Here is a 12,059-nt window from a genome sequence, read left to right as displayed (position 1 = left end):
CGGTCCTTCAAGACCCTTCTCCATCGAAGCCTCTTCTAACTACCTACCTGGGTTTCAGTCATTCCTTCGTTCCATCAGCCATTCAGTCAATGAACGGGACGGAGAAGCCCCACACCTCATTAATGGAAAAACGGGCGCGCGTGGAGCAATTTTAATTCGGCCGGGAATTAAAATTTAATTTAATTTTAATGCCGGGAAGTCCCAATCGTCCCTCCTCAAGTCAGCCACACCAACCCTACACAATTCCAAACCCCCGCCCCACCCCAATGCTTAGAGGGCTCAAAAATGGTCTTCTATGTAGAATCTGATAAGATATCAGGATGGCAACTTTCAAATACAGTAAAAAGTGTTTTCTTATTTGCTGTTGATGGGTTCAGTACAGCCTACTTTCTGAAGTGTAATTTAATTTTTCTTTTATCCACCCTTACTGCCATCTGCTTTTATCCTCACACCTCACCCAGAGTTTGTTCGATGGGCACAGGTTTCTTTGAGACGGACCCTGTTAAAGCCTGTACCCAGTCAGGATGTGTGGCAGTTCAGATGGGTATTTTCCATTCACCCGCCCTGCCGCCAGCCCTCACCCTGAGCTCAGCCCCTCCTGCCCGCTGCTCAGACAGCTTCCTTCACCACACCCAGGGCCCTGGGGCACAGAGCAGAGAGTCACAACTGACTCACTTGGTGCCTTCTCACCACTCGCAGACAGGACCTGGAGATTAAAGGAAATAAAGGAAAAGTTCTTTTCCTTTACTCTCCAAGTGGCACTACCCCAACCCTCAAATAGGGTACTTGTGGGAACTCTCACCTTCTGGCCGCCCCTCTGAGGAATCCCAATTTCGAACACATGGTTCTAGAAAAACCCTCTCTTCCCGCTCTCCAGATTGCTCATTGTTCTGTGACCCATCACATCCAGTTCACTTGCGCTCCCCTTGCAATCATAGAATGCTAGCTAAACAAGGGCTCTTAGAATTCACCTATATAGCTCACCTCTCATTTTACAGACGGAAAAAGCTGGGTGGTTACCTAAGCGACTTGCCTAAGGTCAGGCAGCTGGTGATTGGCAGAGTAGAAATCATAATCTGGGTCACTAGATGCTGTTTAGGGTGTGGTAGAGCAGCAGGATGGCTGATACCAGGAGTGCTGCCCTCCAATACTGGCCCTCTGCAGCCACCTGTGGAGCCTTGGGCTAGTCACTTATTCTCTCTGCACCTCGGTTTTCTCATCTGTAAAGGAGATTTAGCAATCCCCATTCCTCTCATGGGTTATGATAAGGTCAAGTAAGCTTAGTGTTATGAAACTGTAATAATAACACGTAATAATGATCAGTATTTCTAGAATTCTTTTCATGTGCCAGGCACAGTTTCAAGTCTTACATGAAACTTATTTCTCCATTTTTTGGGTGAGGAAACTGAGGCATAGTGGGACCTAACTTCTAAAGGTTATTCAGCTAGTAAACTGTGAGCCCAGATTCAAACTCCAGAATCTGTGCTCTTAACATCCAAGCAAACTCTAAGTACTGTGCCCACCAGTACTAGTACCATGACCCACCACCAGAAAGTGATGAAAACTGTCTGTATCATTTCTACCTCCAGTTTGCTTGTGCTGATTGTACCCAATTCAGTAGCTGGATTTGCTTGAGGTGTGGCCCATTTCCCAGTGGTTCTTGTTACCAGTCATTCCTTCAGTGGGCCCCTTTAGAGACCTGAACTCTTGGGGGTCACTTATTTATTAGGCAGAAGTGACCCCTTGAAGATGGACTCATTCCAGTTTAGTCTGAGTGTCTTCATTTTCAGGTCTGCAGAAGGAGTGAGTAAAAGAGTAGAGAAATGACAGTGCGCCTGGCCTGCTGTTTCTGAGATTGAGAGTTGGAGTGGTAAGAAAAAAAATACAGAAAACTAGCCGGGCAAGGTGGCGGGCGCCTGTAGTCCCAGCCACTTGGGAGGCGGAGAGTCTTAGTAACTTTCCCCAGCCCAGCCCTGTCTGTGTTATGCTGAGCCATGTTAGAGGCTCATTGCTTTGTGTTTTAATTGAATAATTTAGTCCATTTACATTTATTGTGATTTCTTTTTATGGAGGGGGTAACAGCTTTCTTAAGATATAATTAACATATCATATAATTCATTCATTTAAAGTGTGCAAAAATCACCACAGTCAACTTGTAGAACATTTTCACGACCTCAAAAAGAAATCCCATATCCATCAGCTATCACCCCCAACTCTCCTATTCCCCCTGCTTTAGGCAACCATCAAGCTACTTTCTGTATCTATAGAGTGGTTTATTCTGGACATGTCATATAAATGGAATCATGTAATATGTGATATTTTATGGGTGGTTTCTTTCACTTTAAACATTTCAGTATAATGTTTTTAAGGTTAACCCATGTTGTAGCATGTATCAGTACCTCATTCTTTTTATGGACAAATAATTTTGCAGTGTATGACTATACCACATTTTACTTATCCATTCATCAGTTCATAGACATTTGGATTGTTTCCACCTTTTAGCCATAATGAATAATGCTGCTATGAACTCTTGTGTGTAAGGTTTTGTGTAGACATGTGTTTTCATTTCTCTTGGATATGTATCTAGGAGTGGAACTGTTGGGTCAAATAGTAATTCTACATTTAACCTTTTGAAGAACTGCCAGACTGTTTTCCAGAGTGTCTGCACCATTTTACATCCCCACCAGTATTGTAAGAGGATTCTGATATTTCTACATCCCTGTCAACATTTGTTATTACTTGTCCTTTTGATTACGGCCATTCTAGTGTGTGTGAAGTGCTATCTCTCCCTGATGACTAATGATGTTGAGCATATTTTCATGTGCTTATTTACCATTTGTATATCTTCTTTGGAGATATGTCCATTGAAATCCTTTGCCCAGTTTTTAATTGCATTCTTTTCTCTCTCCTTCCTTCCTTCTTTCCTCCCTCCCTTCCTTCCTTCCTCTACTGATTTGTAAGTTTTTATATATTCTAGGTACAAGTCACTTATCAGATATGTGCTCTGCAAATATTTTCTCCATCCGAAGGCTTGTTTTTGCTTTCTTTTTTAAAATTTTATTTTTAGTTTTTAATGAGACAGGGTCTTGCTATGTGGCACAGGCTGGGCTCAAGCAATTCACCTGCCTTGGCCTCCTAGAGTGCTAGGATTACATGCATGAGCCATCGTGCCTGGCCTTGTTTTCACTTTCTTAATAGTGTTCTTTGAAGCATAAAAGTTTTAAATTTTGATGAAGTCCAATTATCAATTTTTTTCTTTTGTTACTGGTACTTTAGGGATCATATCTTAAGACATTATGCCAAACCCAAGGTCATGAAGATTTACCCTTATGTTTTCTTCTAAGAGTCTATAGTTTTAGCATTTACATTTAGATCTTTGAGATAATTTTTTATATGGTATGAGAAAAAGGTATAAATTGATTCTTTGCTTGTGGCTATTCAGTTGTCCCTGTGCCATTTGTTTAAGAGACTATTAAATCCTTTTCCTATTGAATTATCTTGGTACTTTTGATGAAAATCAGTTGACCATAGGTATTTGGGTCTTAATTCTAAGCCAATGATTATGCCATTACTGCACTGTCTTGGTTACTGTAGCTTTGTACTAAGTCTTTTTTTCTTTATTTCCTCTAAAAAAAAACCAAAATGAAACAAAGGATACATGTGCAGAAAGTGCAGGTTTGTTACATAGATGTACACGCACCATGATGGTTTGCTGCACCTATTGACCCATCTAAGTTTCCTCCCCTCAACCCCCACCCCAACAGGCCCTGGTGTGTGTTATTCCCCTCCCTGTATTCTTGTGTTCTCAATATTCACTCCCACTTATGAGTAAGAACATGCAGTGTTTGGTTTTCTGTTCCTGTGTTAGTTTGCTGAGGATGATGGCTTCCAGCTTCATCCATGTCCCTGCAAAGGACATGATCTCATTCTTTTTTATGGCTACATAGCTTTCCATGGTGTATAGGTACCACATTTTCTTTATCCAGTCTGTCATTGATGGGCATTTGGGTTGGTTCCATATCTTTGCTATTGTAAATAGTGCTGCTGTAAAAATATGTGTGCATGTGTTTTTATAGTAGAATGATTTATATTCCTTTGGGTATATATCCAGTAATGGGATTGCTGGGTCAAATGGTGTTTCTGGTTCTAGATCCTTGAGGAATTGCCATACTGTCTTCCACAATGGTTGAACTAATTTACATTCCCAACAACAGTGTAAAAGTGTTTCAGTTTCTCCACAGCCTTGCCAGCATCTATTCCTGACTTTTTAATAATCACCATTCTGACTGGTGTGAGATGGTATCTCATTGTGGTTTTGATTTGCATTTCTCTGATGATCAGTGATGTTGAGCTTTTTTTCATATGTTTGTTGGGTACATAAACGTCTTCTTTTGAGTAGTGTTTGTTCATATCCTTTGCCCACTTTTCGATGGGACTGTTTGTTTTTTTCCTGTAAATTTGTTCAATTTCCTTGTAAATTCCAGCTATTAGACCTTTGTCAGATGGGTAGATTGCAAAAACTTTCTCCCATTCTGTAGGTTGCCAGTTCACTCTGATGATAGTTTTTTTTTTTTTTTTTTTTTTTTTTGCTGTGCAGGAGCTCTTTAATTAGATTCCAGTTGTCATTTTGGCTTTTGTTGCAATTGCTTTTGGTGTCTTTGTCATGAAATCTTTGCCGATGCCTATGTGTGAATGGTATTGCCTAGGTTTTCTTCTAGGGTTTTTATGGTTTGGTGTTTTATACTTGAGTCGTTAATTCATCTTGAGTTAATTTTTGTATAAGGTGTAGGGAAGGGGTCCAGTTTCAGTTTTGTGCATATGGTTAGCCAGTTTTCCCAGCACCATATACTAAATAGGAGTTCCTTTTCCCATTGCTTGTTTTTGTCAGGTTTGCCAAAAAGCAGATGGTTGTAGACGTGTGGTGTTATTTCTGAGGTCTCTGTTCTGCTCCATTGGTCTATATGTCTGTTTTGGTGCCAGTACTATGCTGTTTTGGTTACTGTAGCCTTGAAGTATAGTTTAAAGTCAGGTATCATGATGCTTCCAGCTTTGTTCTTTTTGCTTAAGATTGTCTTGGCTATATGGGGTCTTCAATTCCATATGAAATTTAAAGAATTTTTTTCTAATTCTGTGAAGAATGTCAGTGGTGGTTTAATGGGAATAGCATTGAATCTATAAATTACTTTAGGCAGTATGGCCATTTTCACGATATGGATTCTTCCTCTCCATAAGGATAGAATGTTTTTCCATTTGTTTGTGTCCTCTCTTATTTTCTTGAGCAGTGATTTGTGGTTCTCCCTGAAGAGGTCCTTCACATTCCTTGTTTGTTGTATTCCTAGATATTTTATTCTCTTTGTAGTGATTGTGAATGGGAGTTCATTCATGATTTGGCTCTCTGCTTGCCTATTGTTGGTGTAAAGGAATGCTTGTGATTTTTGCACATTGATTTTATATACTGAGACTTTGCTGAAGTTGCTTATCAGCTCAAGAAGTTTTTGGGCTGAGATGATGGGGTTTTCTAAATATACAATAATGTCATGTGCAAACAGAGATAACTTGATTTCCTCTCTTCCTATTTGAATACCCTTTATTTCTTTCTCTTGTCTGATTGCCCTGGTCAGAACTTCCAATACTATGTTGAATAGGAGTGGTAAGAAAGGGCATCCTTGTCTTGAACCAGTTTTCAGAGGGAATGCTTCCAGCTTTTGTCCATTCAATATGATGTTGTCTGTGGGTTTATCATAAGTAGCTCTTATTATATTGAGATATGTTTCATCAGTACCTAGTTTATTGAGATTTTTTAATGTGAAGGGATGTTGAATTTTATCAAAGGCCTTTTCCGCATCTATTGAGATAATTATGTAATTTTTGTCCTTGGTTCTGTTTACGTGATGGATTACGTTTATTGATTTGTGTATGTTGAACCAGCCTTGCATCCCAGGGATGAAGCTGACTTGATCGTGGTGGATAAGATTTTTGATGTGCTGCTGAATTCGGTTTGCCAGTATTTTACTGAAGACTTTTGCATCGATGTTCATCAGGGATATTGGCCTGAAGTTTTCTTTTTTTGCTGTGTCTCTTCCTGGTTTTGGTATCAAGATGATTCTGGCTTCATAAAATGAGTTAGGGAGGAGTCCCTCCTTTTCAATTGTTTAGAATAGTTTCAGAAGGAACGGTAACAGCTCCTCTTTGTATTTCTGGTAGAATTTAGCTGTGAATCCATCTAGTCCTGGGCTTTTTTTGGTTGGTAGACTATTAATTAATGCCTCAATGTCAGAGCTTGCTATTGGTCTATTCAGGTATTAAATTTCTTCCTGGTTTAGTCTTGGTAGTGTGTATGCATCCAGGAACTTACCATTTCTTCTAGATTTTCTAGTTTATTTGCATAGAGGTGTTTATAGTATTCTCTGATGGTAGTTTGTGTTTCTGTGGGGTCAGTGGTGATACCCCCTTTATCATTTTTTTATTGTGTCTATTTGATTCTTCTCTCTTTCCTTCTTTATTAGTCTAGCTAGTAGTCTATTTTGTTAATTTTTTCCCAAAACCGGTTCCTAGATTCACTGATTTTTTTGGAGGGTAGTTCGTGTCTCTATGTCCTTCAATTTTTCTCTGATCTTAGTTATTTCTTGTCTTCTGCTAGCTTTTGGATTAGTTAGCTCTCGCCTCTTTAGCTCTTTTAATTGTGATGTTAGGGTGTCAATTTGAGGTCTTTCTAGCTTTTTGATTTGGGCATTTAGTGCTATAAATTTCCCTCGTAACACTGCTTTAGCTGTGTCCCAGGTATTCTGGTACGTTGTCTCTTTGTTCTCATTGGTTTCAAAGAGCTTCCTGATTTCTGCCTTAATTTCATTATTTACTCAGGAGTCATTCAGGAGCAGGTTGTTCAGTTTCCATGAAATCGTGTGCTTTTGAGTGAGTTTCTTAATCCTGAGATGGAATTTCATTGCGTTGTGGTCAGAGTGTTATGATTTCAGTTCTTTTGCGCTTGCTGAGGAGTTTATGTGGTGCCCATCTTCTGAAGCGTGCTTCTGCCAGTTCGTCCATCTGATCCTCCATCTAGTTCTGTGCTCTTGATGGAGAGGCATTGTGATTATTTGGAGGAGAAGAGGCACTGAGGTCTTTTGGGTTTTCAGCATTTTTTTTGGTTGATTCTTTCTTATATCCGTGAGTTTGTCTAGTTTCAGTCTTGAGGCTGCTGACCCTTGGATGGGGGTTTTGTGGGGGCCTTTTTGTTGTTGTTGTTATCGATGCTGTTGTTGTCGCTTTCTGTTTGTTTTTCTTTCAATAGTCAGGTCCCTCTTCTGTAGGGCGGCTGCGGTTTGCAGGGGGTTCGCTTCAGGCCCTATTCATCTGATTCGCTCCTGTGCCTGGAGGTAATCACTCAAGGAGGCTGGAGTGCAGCAATGATGGGTGTCTGTTCCTTCTCCTGGGACCTCTGACCTCAAGGGGTACCAACCTGATGCCAGTAGGATTGCTCCTGTTTAGGGTGTCTGACAACCCCTATTGGAGGTTCTCACCTAGTTGGATGGCATGGGGAGCGGGACCCATTTAATGAAGCACTTTGTCCCTTGGTGGAGAGGGTGTGTTTTGCTGGGGGGAAACCCACTAGTCTGGGCTGCCTGGATTCCTCAGAACTACCTGGAGAAGAGGATAAGGCTGCTGGTCCACAGAGACTGTGGCCACCCCTTCCCCCAGGGGCTCAGGCCCAGGGAGATCAGGGTTCTGTCCCTGAGCCTTTGGCTGGAATTGTTGGAGATCCTGTTGGGAATTCCCCACCACTGAGGAGAAGGATGGATCAGGGTTAGACTTGAAGAGGCACTCTAGCTGCCAACTGCCACAGCTGGTGTGTTGAGCTGTGGGGATAAGTCTTGGGACCAAGCCATTCAACCTCCCTGGCTCCAGCAAAGGAAAAGTGCAGCCTGGAGCTATAGAAATGGGCACCACCCTTCCCCCACCCAGGGAGCTTAGGCTGTTAGGCAGTTGTGAGTCCCAGTGCAGGCTGCTGCCCCTCCCCCAAGGAGCTCAAATGGCTTAGAGAGCAGGCAGCTGCAGCTGGTGCTGGTCGCCCCTCCCCTCGGGAGTTCAGTAGGCTTAAGTGGATTCCAGCTGAGAGGCTGTAGGAATCTGTGCATACCAGGGTTGGGACGCTTGGCCCCGGTGGCATGGGTTCGAGAGTGGGATCTTCCGATCTGTGGGTTGCACAGTTCTGTGGAAAAAGCACAGTTTCCCCAGCTGGGTAGCTGGCTCACTCACCACTTCCCTTGGCTGTGGGGAGGGGGTTCCCTTCCCGTGTGGCTCTCAGGTGGGCCACCGCACTACTGTTCTTCCTTCTCTCCGTGGGTTATTCCAGCCTTCTAGTCAATTTTGATGAGAGAGCTTGGATACCCTGGCTACCAGTGAAGGATTCACATGCTTATTAAGGTTTTTTTTTGGGAGCCTCTGAGCATCACTGCTTCTAGTTGGCCATCTTGGCCCCTCTCCCATAGTACTAAGTCTTGAAACAGGAAAATGGGGGTCCACCAGCTTTTTTCTTTTTTCAAGATTGTTTAGGCTATTCTGGGTCTGTTGCATTTTCATATGAATTTCAGAATCAGCTTATCAGTTTCTACAAATAAATTTTGCACTGGAATTATGACAGGGATTGCTCTGAATCTATGTACACTTTGAGGTGTATTTTTATTTCAACAGTATTAAGTCTTCCAATCCATGAACATGGGGCGTCTTGCCATTTGTTTCATGTCTTGCCATTTGTTTCATGTCTTGCCATTTCTTTCAGACTTCTTTAAACAATGTTTTGTAGATTTCTTTAAATAATGTTTTGTAAATTTCTTTAAATAATGTTTTGTAGATTTCTTTAGATAGTGTTTTGTAGTTTTCAGAGTATAGGTTTTACACTTCTGTTAAATTTATTTCTAAGAATTTTATTTATTTATTTATTTATTTATTTTTATTTTTTATTTTTTTTTTTTTTTTGAGACGGAGTCTCTCTCTGTCGCCCAGGCGGGAGTGCAGTGGCCGGATCTCAGCTCACTGCAAGTTCCGCCTCCTGGGTTCACGCCATTCTCCTGCCTCAGCCTCCCGAGTAGCTGGGACTACAGGCGCCCGCCACCTCGCCCGGCTAGTTTTTTGTATTTTTCAGTAGAGACGGGGTTTCACCGTGCTAGCCAGGATGGTCTCGATCTCCTGACCTCGTGATCCGCCCGTCTCGGCCTCCCAAAGTGCTGGGATTACAGGCTTGAGCCACCGTGCCCGGCCTATTTATTTATTTTTTGTGACAGTCTTGCTCTGTCACCCAGGCCCTAGTGCGGTGGTACAATCTTCACTCACTGCAACCTCCACCTCCCGAGCTCACATGATCCTCCCACCTCAGCCTCCTGAGCAGTTGGGACTACAGGCTCACACTGCTGTCTCACTAATTTTTGTGTATATATGTTTTTTTTTGAGATAGAGTTTTGCTCTTGTCACCCAGGGTGGAGTGCAATGGTGTAGTCTTGTGGCTCACTGCAACCTCTGCCTCCCGGGTTCAAGTGATTTTACTGCTTCAGCCTCCCGAGTAGCTGGGATTACAGGCACACACCACGATGCCTGGCTAATTTTCGTATTTTTTGTAGAGATGGGGTTTCACCATGTTAGCTGGGCTGGTCTCAAACTCTTGACCTCAGGTGACCCACTGGTCTTGGCCTCCCAAAGTGCTGAGAGTACAGGCATGAGCCTCCGCACCCAGCCATGTATTTTTTTTACAGACAGAATTTTGCCATGTTGCCCAACCTGATCTCGAACTCCTGTGCTCAAGCAATCCACCCACCTAAGCCTCCCAAAAGTGCTGGGATTACAGACAGGCATGAGCCACTGCAGCTGGGCAAGTACTTTATTCTTTTTGATGCTATTGTAAATTGAATTGCTTTTTAAATTTCATTTTGGATTGTTCACTGCTAGTGTATAGAAATGCAATTGATTTTTGTATATTGATTTTGTGTCCTATTGAACTTGTTTATTAGTTCTAATAGTTTTTTAGTAGGTTCCTTAGGATTTTCTGTATGTGAGATCATGTCTTCTGCCAATAGAGATAGCCCGAGTTCTTCCTTTCCAATCCAGATGACTTTTCCTTCATTTTCTTGCTGGGAGTCGGTTTAGAGGCTCATTACAGATTGTCCACAGAGGGCTTCCTCTGCAGAGTTGGCTTGGTACTGCTTAGGTAGAGCTGTTGGGCCCATGGGAAGGTGCTGGCAGACAGGGCCCTGTTTGTTCTGGACATTTGTCTTTTATAATGACATTTCTGTCTTGTTGCTTCACACAGCTAAGGTAATTTTTAAAAACATATCCCTAAAGAATAAGAAAACTTCCATGATCATGCCTGTAATCCCAGGACTTTGGGAGGCTGAGGCAGGAGGATCACTTGAGGCCAAGAGTTCGAGACCAGCCTGGCAACATTGAGAGACCCCTGTCTCTACAAAAAATAAAAAATTAGCTGGGCGTGGAGGTGTGCACCTGCAGTCCTAGCTACTTGGGAGGCCAAGGTGGGAGGATCGCCAGGGCCCAGGAGTTGGAGGCTGCAGTGAGCTATGTTCATCCCACTGCACTCCAGCCTGGGCAACAGAGCAAGACCATGTCTCTAAAAACAAACAAAACAAACAAAAACAACAAAAAAGATACGGTTGTGTGAAAACATGTTTATCTCAGCAATGTGTCAATTACTGCTCTGATTCAGTTCTGTATCAGACAGCACTTCCCTCTGCCCCAATTTTCTGCTCCTGTAGCACACAAGGATGTTTCTGTTAAAGGTATATCATACCTATGTATTTTTTCCCTTTTCGATTTCTCCACGGTATTGCAGCAGAAGCACACACAGGAATATGGAAAAATCTTCAAGTCTCACTTTGGTCCTCAGTTTGTAGTATCTATTGCAGACCGCGATATGGTGGCTCAGGTGCTCCGGGCGGAGGGCGCTGCGCCCCAGAGAGCCAACATGGAATCCTGGCGGGAGTACCGAGACTTGCGGGGCAGAGCCACCGGGCTCATCTCGGCGTGAGTATGTGGGCCCGGGCTGAGCCAGGGGCTGGAGGGAGAGCTCAGGGGGAGGCCCCCTCCTCCAAAGCTGGGTTCCTAAAATCCAGCTCTTAGAAAAGCACAGAACCCCCCATGAATGATATCTGACAGCCTGCTTGTGTGATCACAAGACACAGGAGCCCTGCTGGGTTTTCTCCCTCCTCCTCCGTGCCAAGTTGTCCCGTCAGGAGCCGGGAGGGGAGAAGCTGGCTCGGTGGTGGGCAGAGCTCTTCGGAAACAGTGCTTCGTGGTGTCCGTTCAGTGATAACCCAGGCAGACAAATCTCACAGCGCGCTTGTCTGTGCACAGGGGAAGGAGGTGGTCAGCCACTATTTCAGGAAAATCCCTTTGAGGGGGAGCTCAGAACCTCCAGCCTTGGTGGCCACGTGGTGATTTTCCTGTCTCTCAGCAGACTGTGATTATTCGTTTTGAACCAGCGTCACCAACACCTCTGTGCCTTCCCAGAGATCATGGCCCGCGGCCAGGCAGGGAGGCCCAGGTGCAGATGCCCCGGTCCAAATTCCCGTGGAGTGGGGCTCCTGTTTGCAGTTCTTTTCATATCTATGTCCTTATACACAAATTGGGGAGAAAGACAGCCCCCAATTTCTCAAGTAAGATAAATAAGAATCGTGACCGGATGTCACCAGGGTCCCTCAATTTCCATCGTGAGGGGATAATGAAACAGCTCCTCCTGGATGTTCAGGCCTAGAGGGAGGGGCCCGAAGGCTGAGGCAGAATCTCTCTGCTGTCTGCCCCGTTAGCTGCGGGTTCAGGAGCCTGTGTGGGTGCCCGGACCCCTCTTCCGCTGAGATGGAGTGAGGCGGTGCTGGTGACCTCAGCACGGTGGACAGCAAAGGAAGGGCAGTGCCCAGGCCCAGGAGCCTGGCTGGCTTAGCTTGGGTCCCCCAAAGCCCATCTGGAGGCCAGGCTTTGAGTGCAAGCGGTCTCCTTGGGAATGGGAAGCAGGGCACGGGTGGGAGGGAAGCCATGCAGAGGTGTGGAGGTGTGGGTGA

At 43.9% G+C, this 12,059-nt stretch overlaps 1 protein-coding gene across 1 annotated transcript in view; it reads left to right on the top strand.

Annotated features, from left to right (window-relative positions):
• The first annotated feature begins 10,834 nt into the window (after nt 1–10,834).
• Nucleotides 10,835–12,059, top strand: part of LOC105539995 (cytochrome P450 27C1) — a 19,767-nt gene continuing 18,542 nt past the window's right edge. The window contains exon 1 of the mRNA XM_011980481.1: nt 10,835–11,025. Coding sequence (XP_011835871.1) covers nt 10,916–11,025 — 110 coding nt within the window. The 5' untranslated portion in view covers nt 10,835–10,915. The remainder of the gene's footprint in view (nt 11,026–12,059) is intronic.

The sequence above is a fragment of the Mandrillus leucophaeus genome, unplaced genomic scaffold (assembly GCF_000951045.1).
Source record: "Mandrillus leucophaeus isolate KB7577 unplaced genomic scaffold, Mleu.le_1.0 Scaffold213, whole genome shotgun sequence".
NCBI classification, from domain to species: Eukaryota; Metazoa; Chordata; class Mammalia; order Primates; family Cercopithecidae; genus Mandrillus; species Mandrillus leucophaeus.
Note: the sequence above shows the minus strand (reverse complement) of the source record. Positions and strands in the feature narration are given on the sequence as shown.